Source organism: Trichinella spiralis (assembly GCF_000181795.1).
Source record: "Trichinella spiralis strain ISS 195 chromosome Unknown Scfld2, whole genome shotgun sequence".
Taxonomy (NCBI): Eukaryota; Metazoa; Nematoda; class Enoplea; order Trichinellida; family Trichinellidae; genus Trichinella; species Trichinella spiralis.
Window position 1 is genome coordinate 56,546 of NW_003526941.1, and position 18,789 is coordinate 75,334.

The 18,789-nt window shown below is 32.4% G+C and overlaps 3 protein-coding genes across 3 annotated transcripts; 1 reads left to right on the top strand and 2 right to left on the bottom strand.

Moving 5' to 3' along the window:
• Positions 1-20: 20 nt before the first annotated feature.
• On the bottom strand, positions 21-2,280 carry Tsp_02479 (putative ShTK domain protein). The gene is made up of 5 exons (XM_003378753.1): positions 2,109-2,280; positions 1,902-2,039; positions 1,200-1,394; positions 283-459; positions 21-229 (listed from the first exon to the last, which is right to left on the bottom strand). The coding sequence occupies exons 1-5, from the start codon at positions 2,278-2,280 to the stop codon at positions 21-23; spliced, it is 891 nt and encodes a 296-aa protein (XP_003378801.1).
• A 1,792-nt stretch (positions 2,281-4,072) lies between these two features.
• Tsp_02480 (phosphoprotein phosphatase 1) lies at positions 4,073-15,706 on the bottom strand. The gene is made up of 10 exons (XM_003378754.1): positions 15,469-15,706; positions 6,323-6,386; positions 5,948-6,079; positions 5,667-5,897; positions 5,326-5,430; positions 5,178-5,249; positions 5,074-5,120; positions 4,907-5,011; positions 4,702-4,836; positions 4,073-4,416 (listed from the first exon to the last, which is right to left on the bottom strand). The coding sequence occupies exons 2-10, from the start codon at positions 6,375-6,377 to the stop codon at positions 4,306-4,308; spliced, it is 993 nt and encodes a 330-aa protein (XP_003378802.1). The 5' UTR covers positions 6,378-6,386; positions 15,469-15,706; the 3' UTR covers positions 4,073-4,305.
• Positions 15,707-16,406: 700 nt separating this feature from the next.
• On the top strand, positions 16,407-18,702 carry Tsp_02481 (fumarate hydratase, class II). Its single transcript, XM_003378755.1, has 8 exons — positions 16,407-16,478; positions 16,530-16,571; positions 16,665-16,799; positions 17,020-17,307; positions 17,407-17,562; positions 17,624-17,774; positions 17,959-18,204; positions 18,278-18,702. Exons 1-8 carry the CDS (start codon positions 16,413-16,415, stop codon positions 18,700-18,702), a joined length of 1,509 nt encoding a protein of 502 aa, XP_003378803.1. The 5' UTR covers positions 16,407-16,412.
• Positions 18,703-18,789: the final 87 nt, after the last annotated feature.

An 18,789-nucleotide genomic window follows, 5' to 3' on the forward strand; every position in this document is an offset into this window, starting at 1 on the left:
GTAAAATAAAATATTCATTTTCAAGTAACACGCTTTACGTACGTTTTAAAGTGTACTCGACCACTGTCGTCTTTGAATGTTTCCGTTAATTGGTGGTCATTCCAACTGAAAGTATGTTCATTGCGAAGATACGGCTGTTCGCATCGAGAATATGGATGGTTGGCATCGTGTACAGTATGAAGTTGAATGTAATTGTTTTTCAAATGGCCTTCTTGAAGCATCGATATACCTGTGCATCATAAATTTTCATTAAAAATTGAAAAATAAAATGGTACTTCTAACCTGAATTTGTTGTAATCATGTATGCAACTTCTCTTGTTGGACTTTTCGCCGGCCGAACCCATATAAATCCTTTCTCTTCTTGAATATCGTTAGAATCTTCTTTGCTTCGGGCAAAACCACTAAATAAATGATATGCAAATTCAGTGTACTCAAATTGACGAATAGAAAAGATATGAACTGAAAATTAACATATTATGAAATAGTTAACATTGTTGTGCTATTATTTTGTGTTGAAACAAGAATTATTATAAAGTACAAAAGAACTTTTTTAAACGAAGACTATATGATGTTTCTTTTTTAATTACAGTTGAAAACAACAATGTATAACAATGTAAGTACAAATTATATTAGTTATTATTCAGCTATATTGTTCACCAATATTCAAAATTATTCCAATATAGAAATATATTACAAATTGGTTCGGTATGCATTGTAAAAGTAAAAACAACACAATCCTCGTAAATATTTCTTACCAAAAAAAATAAGAACTAGCTCATTTAATACATGTCTTCAAAAAACAAATCAAACCAAAATAAAAAAAGAATAATAGAGAATTCCAATTATGCTATTAATTTAACTACTGTGACATAAAACAATTTCACCAATTCATACACACACTTGACGGTGTGTTTTCACATTCAAAAAGCTTACCAATTGCAAAGAGTAAACCATTTTCAAAATTTATAGGTTTAAACTAAATAAAAATTAGTTCAATCTCCATAAACATAAAAACATACTGATCTACAAAACGTTTTTTCTCATTTATAATTTTTCACACATCAACAATGAAAAAGTATAAATGTAAACGTAAATTTTTTAAATTCTTACATTTGAAAAGTTGCCAATAGCACATTTAATAGATTAAGAAATATTTAATGTAAAATAGAAATTAATTTTCGACAAAAATTCAGTAAAACAAGTATCATACGTGTAGTTAAGGGACGGTGTGTCAAACAGTGGAACTTGTGTTAGCATGATACGAAGTACTTTATTGTATCCACCTTTGGCAAAGTTGACTGGATAATTTATTGAATCGTCTGAATTAAGATTCCATTCACCAATAAGCTGCTTCAACAGCTCCAAGTACGGTGGTAAAGGTAAGCCAGGAGGAACTAAAAAAAATGAAAAACATGGACGGGCACATTATCAATATGCTCTTGTGACTTAAAAAACTTCACATTTAACAAATCAATTTTCAAAAAATTTATTACATTAAAAATTAAAATACATATTGCAAAACATAATTTTTTTCAACTATGAGCTTAAATCATCAAACGTTGTATAAAAAGAAATAATAAGAAGGAAACAGACGAACACTTATCATGAACCTGTCAAACATTTGATTAAATTTGTTAAAGCAATTTGATTTAATTTTTTTCGTTTTAATAATTGAATGAAATAACGATTTTATCTAAATAAATAACAAGACACATTGTGAAATGTTACAACAACACACAGACAACAAACATTGATTTGGCAGAAAAAATTTTCTTGTCCAATTTTTGACAATTTACAACTTTCAAAAATTATTTTGAATAAAGAATACTTTTTTCTTGGACACTTAACAGTCGTGTGATACGGTTGAAATTAATTTGAATTGAATTAAATTGAAAATTTACTTGTTTTCAAATTGTAAATGCACTCTTTGCAAGTTACTGGACAGTTTTCCAAAAAAAATTTCGTATACTTCCTTGTCCAAACGCATCTTCCTTCTTTTTCCCAATAAGGACAAGCCTTGTATACATCTTGACATGGTCCTGTTAAAATAAAAGTCAAACAATTTTATTAAAATTTCTTCATCTTTCAAAGCGAAATAAGAATAATACTATGGCATTTGGAGCCAACCCATCCTGCATCGCAACGACACGTTCGGTTAGCAGTACAATGTCCATGTTCACATGGACACTGTCCACAAACAACACCCACACAAAGTATAAATGCAACAATACAAGTAGCTACACATTTGTAGCAATAGCATTTCAAGATACTGTTGTTCATTGTTGATATTCCGCCTTACAGTAATAATGATGTTATTACTATTGTTGTTTGTTGTTGTTGCCGCTGATGATGATGATAATGTTGGAAAACTGACTATTTAAACTATTCACCTAGCTACTTCTCTTCTTTTCAACAATCTGCTCAAGCATGTTTGGATGGCAAAGGAGCGGCAAGCGCTAATCGTCGACATGTCATCATCATTGTGTGTTATGCTCTAATTCGGCTAAATGTTCAATTTCATCATCATATTTTCAAGAAAGATTCCGAGTGAAACAATTCATTTTTAAAATCAGGTTGCCATTGTTGCAAATTAGACCAAACGGCGCCAGCTATGTCATATCTTTTCCAAATGCTTCACATCTGCCACATACAACATATTATTAATATTCAAATTTATTTATATACCCACACGCGCGCAACAAAACACTATACACAACACATACAACTAATAAATAATTCCCTTTTTGGGATTTTCGCCTCCTTTTCCTAAAGCGATAAGAAATTAATTAACCAACAGATCACAAAATTCATTACATACACATATAACACGATTAGATAATATCAGATACATGCAAGTAAATAAAAAGTAACCCAGAAAATTCACATTTCAATTCAACATTACTACCATTCACAATATTTTCATCAACGATAAGCAATATCGATCATGTGGACAATTTCATTTTGCATAAAAGTATATTCCTTTTAGTCTTTATATTTATTTACCTTTTCAATTTATATAAATTACGAATTTCACTTAGACAGTGTGAATTGTATATGAAAAACACAATATTTCATTTCGTACAAAAATCATTCACCTACCTAATCGTTTATTTAATATTTCATCAATAATCAAATTGTTTTCTGTTAAAAAATATCAATCATGATAAACAGTGATTTCGTGGCAATTTAATGTTTTTCAGTCAATGTATACAGAAAATTAATGCACTTACCACAATGATCACTTGACATTGACAAAGGATCAGTTCAAATCATCGAATTAGCATCAATTCGTAAAATCAAAAGTCGAAAACGTATACTTCTTCTAGCTTGATCAAATGGTGCAGTTACTTCGGCCAACTGCAGCAACGTAAAAAGTAAACATGCTTGAACACAACGCCGTTTCAATGAAATATGCATGTTAAATATATATACTATTGAACACGTAAAGCTACAGTATATAATAATACAAGCACCATTATTTGTAATCTTATCTTGTCCTCATTTCAAATTAAAATTTGCATTTTAAGGTACTGCTGTCCATTTCATATATATTTCATATCAGCGTTTCTCAATAATTTTATCCTCAGGGAACCCCTGCACAATTAAAAAAAAAAATTTTTTTTCAATAAATCAAACCTCTTAAGGCATACATGATATATTCTAATAAGCTGGTTATTAATTAACCTGAAATGTATAATGACTACTGCAATAAGATGCATAACAAGATATGAGCAGATAATAGCTACTAGAATAACTTAATTGTTTATTGGTAACATTTAAAAGGCGAAACAATGTGTCATATTTCGCGGAACTCCGTTTGAAAACGCTGCTTTAAACCATTCAGAGTGCTGCACAATTGTCGTAAAACGAACGGTTCTTTTGTCCAACGGAAACGATTCAACTTTTGCATGTTTCTAGCCTGTCCTGACAATTCAGATTTTTCAATAAATATTCTTTCGTAGAAATTTTTCAATTCGCATTTTCATAAACAAGCAATGCATAAAAAATTAACTTGGAATATTTCCACTACATACAAATACAGGGATTTTTTCACAAATAAAACAAAATTAAATATGCATTAAACTACGTTTATTAATGATTCAATCAAGTTACGCAACAAAGCGTACTGAAAATAAGAGCTGAGAAAAACGGCTCACCGATATAAGACAAGCTATAATTATTATCATTCTGTTATTATTATCATTACTGAAGTGCGAAAAGCTTTAGACGAGAAATAATTTTACATAAATGCTAAATAATATACTGAATTCCATTCGATTTAAAGTGACTGTGAACTGCTAATTTTCAAGGCCGAGCTTTCTTTCCGAAATCGGAATTTCGGGGTGGCGTCACAGGTCGACAGGCTGTAAAATTCCCATACTGGAATTTACCTTTCTTCTCTCCAGGTTTCAACACCTCAAAAAAAGCAGAATAACAACATAACAATCACGTCAAACCTACTTATTAAATACACTATAATTCTCGTTTAAAAATCTATTATTCTTATTATAATCACTTAAATACAATAATAAAATGTTTGAAACTGAAAATTCATTGCATCGAAGAACACCACTTTTATTTCATTTCACATCACATGCTGTATTATTTAATACATTTTGTCATTCGATATAAATAATGACTTTACTACTACTGTTCAATTTAAAAATTTCAAATAATAACTAATATTCTATGTTTGATTACCTGAAAAGAACACATCAAAGTTTCCAACACTGACATCATCGCTCCGGCATTATCAAACTCTCCACAATAGTTTGGAGCAGAAAACAACGTAACCAATTGACGCTTCGCAAAAAACTCATAACCATCTTCAACGACCTAAACATAATATCCATAATAATTATTATTACTGATTACATCTACAAAGTTACAATTAGTTAAACATCACCTGATGCGCACGACAAATCAAATCCAAATCGTGACGAGTCAAAAACTTTGCAACCACATCGGGTCCAAAAGTGAATGAGACACCTCGATCGTTTTCACCCCAACCCTTAACATTTATCACGATCACCTTTTATAGCATAACATATCTTACCATATCATCATACATACCTGGACATCTTTGTCCGGATCAGACCAAAGCAAGTCGCAAAGCAGACCTACACAAACATAAAATAAAAAATTAATAATAATAGTAATACAATTAACTTCATCACCTGTGTCTGGAACATCAGTTGGTCGCATTATGCGCCTAATTTGCTCCATTGATTGCAAATCTGGCGACAATCCTAATAACAAACCACAAACCATTAAATTGTCGGATTTCAATTTAAAGAATGCATATTACAGCAATAATAATCTCACCTCCGTGACAGCAAAAGATTTTCTCGTCAATGATGGCGGCAATTGGCAAACAGTTGAAGCAATCTGTGAACGTTTTCCACAACTTGATGCTGAAACGGCGTTTACCTAAAATTTAAAATTTCATTCGGTTAAATTAATAAAAACCATAGTATGTCACAAGAGCCTCTCCTTTCTTTTCAACGTTCGATATTACTACTGTTGAAGAAAAACAAACCACAAAATCTGATAAATCTTTAACAATTTTAAACATAACAGTACGTGCAAAACAAAACTTTATTTTCACGAACGCTGCCAGTTTGAAGTGATTTGCCTTAAATATAATCTAAAATGACAAAACTTACATTCATCGTAAAATCCATAAATGCGGTTGATACTAGCACACTCATGATTTCCACGCAACAAGAAAAAGTTTTCCGGATACTTTATCTTGTACGCCAACAAGAGACAAATAGTTTCCAAAGACTGCTTTCCACGATCCACATAATCGCCGAGGAACAAATAATTCGCTTCTGGCGGGAAGCCACCATATTCGAACAATCGCAACAAGTCATTATACTGCCCATGAATGTCACCTAGAAAATAAGTCAAATACAGTATACCATACTGAACAATTACCGCATACCACAGATTTTAAGTGGCGCTTCCAATTCCAACAAAATTGGTTGACTCAAAAAAATTTCTCTTGACTTGTTGCACAGTGTTCGAATTTCACCCTCAGTCATGGGCACCAAACGTCCCGGCCGAGTACCACGAACTAAAATATTAAAATCATTTTCTACTTCTAAATAGTAAAAACTTCTAATGTTTGAAAAATACATTTTACAACAAAATATTACTTTCAAATCATTTAAATTTCATTAATTAACGTATAAATAAACGTTTCTGAGTAAACAAAACAATTTTTTGTTCAGAACAGTAAAGATATTTTGAAAACAATCCTAATGACTACGAAATTACAATGTAAAACTATATATAACAAAGTATAATGATTAATTACCTTCCAACAACCGACTGATTAGGTTATCCACGTTAAGCTCGCCGTCCGCAGCCATTTACAAAAACTAAAATAAAAGGTTCAATCAATTTGATTGATAATGAAACCCGTTTCTATTGTTATTTCTCAATAAATGTCCAGTTTACAACATAACACATCTACCCATGGTTGTAACTGAAAAATATTAAGACATATCCACGCACGCGCGTAAAAAAAGCAACATAAAATTGTTATAAGAATCAATTAAAAAATATTTCTGCTAAAAAACTAAAAATAAAATTCGCAGGAATTAAAAAATATCAAATAAAATAACAGCAAAATAAAACAAAACAAGCGACACAATAAGCAAAGTGATTAGACGAAAACCATACACTTTTATAAATTTAATCGTTAAAAAAACACGCCTAGCACACATACAAATTTCACGACAACACTCACCGCGACACACAGAAAGATAAACGTCAAACTGATCGACATACAGTAAACTGACAAATAACCCTGTTTAAGAGAACCTGACTTACATATACACATCAATTCATACTGTTGTAATACGGTAGCTATAAATCTAACAAATTTAGAATAAAATTCAATAATAAAAATTAATAAATTTATAATAAAATTTATTTCAATAAAAACAATTTTATTATTTAATAATTATCTATTTTTACCTTTTATTTTCATATCAGAATTATTAATTTTGGATACAAACATAATGATAGCAAATGAATAAATTAAAAAGAAATAATATTAATTAAAAAATATTTTAATATCATAATAAATTAATTTAATTGAAATTATATTGAAAATTCATTACTCATAACATACACTTGTTAAGCCGAACATTCATTTTAATAAAGCCATGAAGAAATTGAAAGTTTTAAAATAAATGTTAAATTAAAATACTTTCAAAATATTCTTTCTTTAAAACATATAGACATTATTACAATTCATTATTTCTTAAATTACAGTGAGATAAATATCGAAGTAAAACACAATGAAAAAATATTTTAAGCATGTCTTCATTGTATAATATTTTATAGTAAAAATTGTTTGAATAGATCATTAAATTTTTTTATTGAAATAAATATGCTTTAGCTGAATTTTTAGAAAACCTGAATTTTCAATTGTGTATACTGTAGTATCCATCGAGCTGACTATTTGGTGATGCCAACTGTTACGTTTTAAACATCTCATTCAGATAGTATTTTTCATCAAATGTCAAATACTTGTTTCGATTGAATTTTCCAGTTTTCACTTTTTTGTAAGTTTGAATACAAAATTTTGATATGTAATATAAACTAAAGAATACTATCCCGTAATGAATCACTTCTGTCATGCTGAGCTTGTACTTGCTTGTAGCTTTTCCTTTTATTTACCTATTTAGCAAGTGTATACAGACTAGTTTATTGCAAAGTCAACATTTCTTTTCATAGCGAAGCGAACGCTGGCTAGAAGGTCTCATCGCACGAATCACATACACTGCTTTGGTTGAAAAGAGTTTTAAAAAATGTTTCCTGATTGCTAGCTGTGTCTTTCATTTATTCTTTTCAAATATAAACATAATGAAAGGATCCATTATAGTATTGGAAGAATACGGGAAACAGTTTTTATGCGAAAGGCTTCAATTTATTTCACACAACAGTTCATTAGTCGAGACGAAATTATGCATCCTGTGAAAATTTGAAAGTTCGTAATTTTGGCCGAAAATTATTCATACTTTACAATGCTCCATTGCGTTAGCCTTTCAAAAATTGATTATCATTTACTGATTCCCATGGTGAAGTCAGGTTAGGTACCTTTTCTACATGAATAAAAATATTGGCCTTGAAGTGATGCCAATTTAAAACAGTTGTTAGTGAAAAGCTGTTAATTGAAGTGGATGGAATTGGAAATTGGAATTTGATGAATGAAAATTCAAAATGAAATTCTTTTCTTATAACGGTTATTGATAATTAACTCAATTTTTAGCTTATTAAACACAGTTGTATCAGTTTCACTGTTCTGGACTGAATGTGAAGAAAGTGGCAATTTTGCGTATAGAATGCAATGGCAAAGAAAATAAGAAAAAAAAACAGTTTCATCGAAATATTTTCAAAATGATAATGTTTGAGTAACGTTGAAAAAAATTTTTTATACGTATTTTTAAAACATTTGAAAATTTTAATGTAACAGTAATAATTTTTATGTATGTCAGATATTATTTGAATAGAAGAAGAAGAAGAATGTAAAAAGCAGTTGATTGAATGAAAGATTATCTGTATTTCTTGATTATGTTAATTGATTTTTGGAAAGGTGGAACAAGAAATAGAAGTTACAGTGAGAGAATTCTACTGATTGTCTGTCTATTAGTAAACGGTACGGATCATTGTCCACATAATCGTTACGCAGCACATTGACCGGCCTAACGACCTTAGTGTACAGTAAAATGAAGAAATGAGATTACAATGATGGGTCGATCGGTCGTCCGGTCGAGTCTTGCTCACGCGCCTCTCTCATTTCCCGCTTTTGCCGTTGTCCTTGCTTGCTTTACCTGTCCGCGCCCGGTATTAAAGATACCACCCGGACGACGACCCCAAACAGCAACAGCTGAAATGCTTTGCTTTGTTGACATTTTCCTTGCTATTCTTTAAATCACAGCTAGTCAGCAGTTGCAGTTACATCAGATGGATACTTACATCCGATGATCCGCTTTTTCTCATTTCCATCAGTCAGTTTTGTAAAGCGAACTGTGAAATTTTGCCTCACCAAATGTACTCAGCCAGTCAACACATCACGGTCTGTTTGTTGCTAGGCTTCTGGTTTCGGTACCTGTCTGTGTTTGTTATAAATTTTTGTGTCACTGGGGCATCTATTTTACTACTCGTCCGCATTGGACCCTCTTCACTGGATACTAGTAATCTATTAAAAATACTATTCAACATTCTTTCAATATCTCTCTCCCAATGAAATAATGTAAGTAGTAAATATTTAATGAAAAAACAGATTCTTTTATAAAAATAATACCACAGCATAATAATTTGTATAAATTTTGTATACAAAGTTTTGTTCTTTCATCGTACATTGTTGATTGATAATTTGGCTTATTGTTCAATAATTTCCAATTTTTTTGTACAACTTAAAATTGGAAATTGAGTTATTTTTGTGAAAATGTGGTGGTACAGCTGAATTTTTTTTCTCCGTGTCATTGCTATTTGATCGTCCTCGGCATCGTTAATTTCTCAATTCTTGAAAAGTATTTCAACCTTGAAAATTATTTTCTACATTATGTTAGAAAAAAAAAACACCATACGCATTTTATTTCCTTAATCAGTTGTGTGTGTGTGTGTGCGTGTGTGTGGTGGTAAACTATCTTGATTATAGCTAAACTTGATTTCGTTGCTATTTCATTTATCGTATGCTTGAAATTTTTGTAGAGTTGGTTGGAGAAGAGACGTGTTATCAGTATTGTTAGATTAGTTGTTTTGTATTTTTGAAAAGTGGAATGGAAGCAACAGCTTTGGAAAGTGATTCAGGCAATACGAATATGGCAGTAATCCGAGTAGCTTCACCATCTTCGGTGATGATGAACAGTGGTGGTGTCAGCAGCGTTAGTAGTCAACTATCATCGTCGGATTGTTGTACAAGTGGTGGTGGTGGTGGTGGTGGTATTGGAGTTGGTAGTGGATGTGGTGGTGGTGGTAGTGGTAATGGACATCCGTTTGCGGAAAATTGGTGTTTCACACAAGTGAAAGTTATAAAATTCAGCTACATGTGGACAATAAACAATTTCAGCTTTTGTCGTGAAGAGATGGGTGAAGTGTTGAAAAGCAGCACATTTTCAGCTGGTTCCAATGACCGATTGAAATGGTGCTTGCGAATCAATCCGAAAGGTTTGGATGAAGAAAGCAAAGATTATTTGTCGTTGTATTTGTTGTTGGTGCACTGTTATAAAAATGAAGTCCGAGCGAAATTCAAATTCAGCATTTTGAACGCGAAACGCGAAGAGACAAAAGCTATGGAAAGTCAGCGGGCTTATCGGTTTGTCCAAGGCAAAGATTGGGGTTTCAAAAAGTTCATCAGACGAGATTTTCTATTGGACGAGATGAACGGCTTACTTCCGGATGACAAATTGACAATATTCTGCGAAGTTAGTGTCGTTTCAGATACGGTGAACGTGACCGGTCAAAGTGCTGTGTCCCAGTTCAACGTGCCGGATTGTCGTTTAGCCGACGATCTGTGCGAATTGTTGGACTCGCAGAGGTTCAGCGATTTTTGTCTTTTGGTCCATGGACAAGAGTTCCGCGTGCACAAAGCCATTTTGGCAGCCAGGAGTGCCGTGTTTGCGGCAATGTTCGAACACGAAATGGAAGAGAGAAAATTGAACCGTGTGGTCATCACTGACGTCGACGCCGAAGTGATGGCCAACATGTTGCGCTATATCTACACTGGTCAGGCGCCGCCGAATCTCGAATCAATTGCCGACGATCTGCTGGCTGCGGCCGACAAATATGCATTGGAAAGGTTGAAGGTGATGTGCGAGCAAGCTTTGTGCGCTGGGCTTACGGTGGAAAATGCATGCGACACACTGATTTTGGCCGACTTGCACAGCGCTGATCAGCTCAAGCAACAAGCTATCCTATACATCAATACCAACGCCGCTGAGGTTATCGAATCGACCGGCTGGAACACGCTTGTCAACAAATATCCTCAACTCCTTGCTGAAGCTTTCAAAGCTCTGGCTACTCAGCAAACTCTGCCTTTGTTGATGATGATGGGTCCCTGTCGAAAGCGCTCAAAACAAACCTAGTTTCTCTCACTCCCTCACCCACATCCACATCCACACACACACACACTCTCATTCCCTCCCTCTCTGCTTGTCACAAATCACACTTTTTTCACTGTTTCTTCATTTTTTTCTCTCCTCTGGATACTGTTTACAATCTTTTATTACATTCAGATCTTTTTTTTGTTGTTGTTTCATTGTTTTTTTCAACCAACGGTTAACTAACGGACAGAAAAAGGCTTTTCGTCTTCTTCTTTTCAAATCACTATTTACAACTTCAACATGTACAAATTGCTTTTCCATTTTTCCCTGGCATATTTTTGAAATCTATTTTTACATTTTCCTATTTTTTCAATTTCTTTTCGGTGCTACACACATTTTACGACTATTTTTCCATTTTAGCTTTTCAAATGTTCTGTGCTAGAGACATATAAAATAAATCATGTCTTTTTAATTTCAGTACAATCGATCTTCCTATTTATTCATTTATTTTCAAAAATACTTGCACTTCATACTAGTAATTCGTTCAAACTACTACTACTGCTACTACTTAACTGCGACCGAAATCTCTACATAATTTGAAAATACATACATAAATAATATTCTATTATCACATTTCACTCCCTCACTCTCTCTCCCTCTCTTTCTCTCACATCATCAAATAATTAATTGTGCACATAATATAAGACATTCGCTGTCTTTGTTTTAAATAAAACAACAATACAATTAAAATTAATAAAATTGAACGCAATAAAAATTTCCAATGATCATCTTTATAAAATTACAATTCGCTTTGTCTTTATATACATTGTACAAAGTAAGAAGAGCTTATAATTCATTTCGTAATTTGTAACAAATATGAAGTATAAAAAATAATGACAAATTACATTGAATTTTTAATTTATGCTATTCAACAGTTAATAGCTCAATCATTTACATTTCGTTTCTAAAACAACAAGTACCGGATTTAGAAATTCACATTGGTCATCTGTTATTTTGCTCTTTCTACCATAAAATTATGCTAACTATTTATGAATGAAAAATATTCTTGTAAAAACGAACCAACTTCTATTGTTCCGTGACTTAATACAGAAAGCTGATACGACAACAAAATCAAATTAAGTTCGTCCGTTAAAAGCATAACTTTGTCACCATAATTTCATCTCAGAGAACAACACGGATGATAAAACAGTTAAAATTAAAAAGTAACCGTCATCAATTTCAAGTGTGCAGCATGGGAATTATATCGAAAGAAAAAAACAATATGAGGTAAATAAATACCAGAAATATTAGAAGCTGTGTAAAACCACATAAACTGTATGATCAGTTACAAACGAATTGATGCAAATCACATTTTCAAGATTCTTAATTAATAAAGTGATTACTAATACTGAAATCATTCTTAACAAATAAAAAATCTGTCACACAAACACTTCTTCAATTAATATAATAAATTTTAACACAACTTGAAATTATTCTACTGTACTTAACAAAACTTGAGAATCCACAAAATACAGTAATACAAAAGTATTTTCCAATTAGACAAAATTATTTGCAAAGATATTTAAAATATTCCTTTATTAATTTATTTCTAAAACAAAAATGAACTCAATTTAAAACTAAAACTTATAACACATCATACGTACAATATACTTTTTCCGATCTGGTTTTATTGATTGATAAATACGTGTGCACCTATTCACTACATGAAGTGGGAAGAAGCTCGTTGAAAATGACTGAACGTATACATGGAAAAGTTTAAACGTAATAGCACAAACTTTTTAAAGCAGATTCCAATTCTAAACTGAGAAAACGTATATTTCGTTTCATTTCTCACTACTGATTTTTCATTAGCAAAAAATTCCTATACTAGATTCTACGCAAATAATAATCTCTTCATTTTTAATTCAAATAAATTGGAAAAACTTGTTTTCTCATAAGAAATAAGAAAAGCAAACAGCTGTTAGGAAACAACTGCACTGAAGCAGATGCAATTGACGCATATATTTACTAAAGTTTCAGACAAATACGCTGGATAAAGCACATACTTCTCTGCGTGTTTATTCGATTTCCATTATGAATATTGCCCTGACAACACAAGTTATATGAAAACTGATAAACTCGACTGATATTCTACCTTTATTGAACCGATTCAAACATACCCTGAAACATTCACTGGAATCTAAATATCGACAAATTTGAAACAATATCAAAACTAAATACTAAAAAAATTCGAACGCACAAAATAATATCACTGAATTGGGAAATAATTCTTCTGATCATCATGCGATGCTCTGAAAATTTAAACCAATACTAAATTTATGTAAAATCTACCCTAAATATACGAACGGATCTTTTTCAATAATTCTAAGCGCTAGTGTCACGCTGATGCATGTAAGTAATCAAATCTACCACACGATGACTGTAACCATATTCGTTGTCATACCAAGAAACTAATTTCACAAAATTTGGATTCAGAGAAATTCCAGCATTTGCATCGAAAATTGAACTGTGTGAATCGCCAATAAAATCCGTTGACACTACTTCTTCATCAGTATAGCCGATAATGCCCCGCCATTCAGGGCTCTGGCTAGCTTTCTTAAGTGTTTCTTTGATTTGATCATAAGTTGCCGGCTTTTCTAAACGACAGGTCAAGTCCACAACAGAAACATCAGGAGTAGGAACGCGGAAAGCCATGCCGGTCAGTTTGCCATTCAAAGCTGGAATAACTTTGCCAACAGCTTTCGCAGCTCCAGTAGAAGCAGGGATGATATTCTGCTGCGCACCACGACCGTCACGCCAATGCTTACCAGATGGACCATCGACTGTCTTTTGGGTTGCCGTTGTAGCGTGCACGGTTGTCATCAAACCTTCAATAATTCCGAAATTGTCGTGAATTACTTTAGCCAACGGAGCTAAGCCATTGGTAGTGCAAGAAGCATTGCTAACAATCGTATAGTTCTTAGGATCGTAAGTGGTGTGGTTAACTCCCATAACCAACATAGGAGCATCTTCAGATGGAGCTGAGATGACAACTTTTTTTGCTCCACCAGCTAAATGGGCCTTAGCTTTTTCCATCTTTGTAAACACACCAGTCGATTCAACAACGTAATCAGCACCTGCGCTGCCCCACTTAATTGCTTCAGGCTTCATTTCGGTAAAAACTTGAATAGTATGTGTAGCGTTACTCACTGCAGAATGTATTTCAAGCTTTCCATCCAAAAGCTTCACATCACCTTTGAAACGGCCATGTGTAGAATCGTATTTGAACAAATAGGCCATATATTTCAGATCCAAAAAAGGATCATTCACAGCCACGACATTAACAGTATTTTTCTCCACTGCGGCACGGCATACCAAACGTCCAATTCGGCCAAAACCATTGATACCAATTTTTGCTTTTGTCATTTTCGTAGAAAGCAATACAAGACACGAGCAAGCAAAACAGAGTGCGTCACGAAAACAGGAGAACGAAACGCGTCGCCGAATGCGCTATTGATTACCTCAGCTCAGCTATCGTACATTGATGAACAGGTTCAAATTGAATTTTATGAGTCAACACAAAATTAGGACAAATGTATAAATTAGTAAAGCATTTAAAATAAATTACAATTATAGAATATTGAACAAAATATACATATCAACCCACAGTAGGGAAATTTTATTTGTAAACAAGATGCTACCGTACGATTGTTTACGCATACTATATTGTTTTTCTGAAATATATTGTGAAAAATTGAAAATTTTAAGAAACAGAGACGAAACCAGCGCAGATAAAATTATTTTCTAATCACACTAAAACTGAATTTTCACCAAATAAATAATATCACTTGGATACTATTTTTTAATACTATGCACACAATAACTTCTCAAAAGTAGAAATGTTTTATAAATAATATCGCCAATTTTACATTAAAAGTGTCTCATGATCCATTTATTTCATAGATAACTAAACAAATTCACGATGATGGCTGTCAGTTTTTAAATACTGTATGGAAACCCGTAATGTTCAAATTAGCCAATTTTCAAGTAAACTTGTTTTCATTTGCAAAACGAGTTTTGTTGAATTTTTTGTATGAAATGCTTAACAAATGTAATTTTTTACTGCAGTTACGATGTTCATACTACTAGGCAAACAAAACTGAAATAAATGCATATACAATGTTTTCATCACAACATCCGTCAGTGAAATCAAGAAACAAAGTTTAAAACAATAATAATAATTCTTATTAACCAGCTAATGAAATAAAATATTTTGAAGAAATCTATTCTTTTTCACCTTATTTGTAAACCATCAAACTATGTTATTGTAAGTTCACTTACACTGCAACAACACTTAATAAACATCATTAGTAAAGTATATTTGAACATTTAAAATTTCATTTACCTGTTTCAGTAGTATCGATGAAACTTTGCGTGTCTGATGTTGAACTAGGAGAAAACTGTACGTGCTGAACGCATAACGATGATTAAACAAATGAGAATGAAATTATTTATCATGTAGATAAGACGATGAATATCATGATTGATGAGTTAGTTCAATATGCATCATGGTCAGGGCACAATTTAGTTTGTGCAATACAACTGTTATGAATGAACTCATATTTTCTAAAAATTACACACACATTCATCACATTCCAATTGTGCTAAATGATCATTTCATCTTTTGCGAATACTTGTTATAATTATCTTACCTCTTTTATGCAAATTTTACATACTTCATTATTTTCCATTTGCCTACTTCATGCAAATTTTATTTCGTAGATGTTATGTAAATTTTCAATCCATTTGTACAAACTGTGATGGACGTTTATGAAAATTTCAATTCATTTATACATACAGAAATCAATATAGAAAAATAATATTAGCCGAAGTGCATGAACATTAATGAAACAGCCTAAAATTATAAAACATGAAACAAAAATGTAAAAAGAGTGATGTAAAAAGTGTACAGATTCAAAAGTTTAGTTGGAATTGCATCTAATAATTCATTTAAAGAATATTGGAAAAGAACATTCATTTATTTACAATGAAATATGAAAATTTTTAATGATTATTTTTTAATGACTTCTGAAATTAATCAATTAATTAATTTTTCTCTTCTGTCAAAACAAATCCAATCGTCTATCTGTTTGCTAGAATTTTTCAATGGCAGAAACTAATTATAAAAAATTTTAATTATGACAATTTTTTGAAATATTTAAGCATATTTTTTATTGATTAATTCCATTAACAAACATATGACGTTCTTTATAATTGTTGTACTTGAATTTTAAATTTTTATTACAGTGTTTGTTATCAGCAGAATTTATTTTCCTTGTCTAACGCAGAATGTCTAGGGTTTTTTGGCAGGTGCCCAAATACTTTTCTGCCTCTTCACGAATTCGAGAAGAAATTGTAATGTATTGAATTAATTTTGATTCGGTCGTTTATCGTTTTCTATTTTAGGCACTCTCACAACGAGGCATATTTAGTTGGAAATCTTACTCTGTATGTTTATCAATCTATATCGTTTGCTTATATTTTTTCAATTCATATATTCAGCTTACATTTTTGCACCTGATTTGTTTTCCTTTCTTTTAGAACATGACATCTGATTTTCGTATTGAGAGAGACACTTTTGGAGAGCTGAAGGTACCATCTGATAAATATTATGGTGCACAGACAGCTCGTTCGTTGATGAATTTTGACATCGGTGGTTCAAACGAACGAATGCCAGTAAGCTAATACAATATATATCTAAAAGTAAAACAAAAACATTTAGTTCAACAGACAGCTTCTATTATTAATTTTCAGTTTTACATAAAGTTTTGTAACTTGTTGTAGAAATTATTCTACTTTTCAGATGCTTGATTTATTTTACTATTTGTTAAAATTTATGTTACATAAGTTTTTTGTTTTGAAAACTGAAATGATTACCTATTGATGAATATTGTAGTTGCCGATAATTCATGCTTTTGGCGTTTTGAAAAAAGCAGCTGCAATTGTGAATAAAGCTCGCGGTTTGGATGCCGTGCTATCCGATGCAATTGTTAAAGCTGCAGATGAAGTTATTGAGGGAAAACTGGACGACCATTTCCCATTAGTGATCTGGCAAACAGGATCAGGTACACAGTCCAATATGAATGTCAACGAAGTAATTTCCAATCGAGCTATTGAAATACTGGGTGGTCAGCTTGGATCCAAAAATCCGGTCCATCCCAATGACCATGTCAACATGGCACAGGTAGGGATTTTTTACTAATACATGCACGACGTTTTTTGTTCCGTTTCTATGGATGAGTTTATAATTTTTCTCAATTTGACTGTCTATAAAAAATTGTAGAGTTCTAATGATACGTATCCAACAGCCATGCATATTTCTACAGCTGTGGAAATCCATAAATTGCTCTTGCCAAACTTGAAGAAGCTGCATGAAGCATTGGAAAATAAAGCAAAAGAATTTGCTAGCATAATTAAAATTGGGCGTACGCATACGCAGGTAAACAATGGTTGCTTCTGTGTTTCTATATTTTGTTACACAGAATGGCGAAGATTTGCAGGATGCAGTACCGCTTAGTTTGGGGCAAGAATTTTCCGGTTACGCACAGCAAATTGCATACGGAATAGAACGTGTTAATGCTACTTTGCCTCGTCTTTATGAACTAGCATTAGGTGGAACTGCAGTTGGAACTGGACTTAATACCTACAAAGGTAAAGATGTTCTTGGAATAAAAATAATAACAAAACTGAAATGAAGTATTCTTAGTTTATTTAAAATTATAATGATGGAAAATGGATAGTGTAGCTATTATGCTCACGTGAAATTTATAAAATAAAATAAAATAAAATAAAAACTTTTATAGCATTCTAATAATAATTTTAATGTATTATGCAGGATTTGCTGAAAAAGCTGCTGCAGAAATTGCCAAGCAAACCGGATTACCGTTTAAAAGCGCTCCAAACAAATTTGAAGCTTTGGCAGCCCACGATACGATGGTTGAAGTGCATGGAGCTTTGAATGTGATCGCTTGTAGCTTGATGAAAATTGCGAATGATATCCGATTCTTGGGATCAGGACCACGATCAGGCCTTGGAGAACTGATTTTGCCGGAAAATGAACCTGGAAGTAGCATCATGCCAGGTTGTAGTTTTTAATTATTTTTACTTTTATTCATCGTTGTTAGGTGCATTTTGTTGATTCTGTTGCATTTTAGGAAAAGTCAATCCAACTCAGTGCGAAGCAGTGACAATGGTTGCTGCTCAGGTGATTGGCAATCAAGTTGCTGTTAGTGTCGGTGGTTCAAATGGTCATTTCGAATTGAATGTGTTCAAACCATTAATTGTATCCAACGTATTGCGATCGATTCGACTGATTTCTGACTGTAGTCGATCATTCACTGATCATTGTGTCATTGGTATTCAAGCAAATCATGGCCGTATCAAGAAGTTAATGAATGAATCACTGATGTTAGTTACCGCGTTGAATCCACATATTGGTTATGACAAAGCTGCACAAATAGCCAAACTGGGTCACAAAGAAGGAATTACTTTGAAAGAAGCAGCTTTGAAATTGGGATTTCTTACTGCTGATCAGTTTGATCAATGGGTGAAGCCAGAAGAAATGTTAGGCCCCAAATGACTGATTGACAACAATAACGGCTTTGCGTATTATTTATATTTAGTTAGGTTATTTTATTTAAGCTGTCAGTTTACAAGTTCACCATAG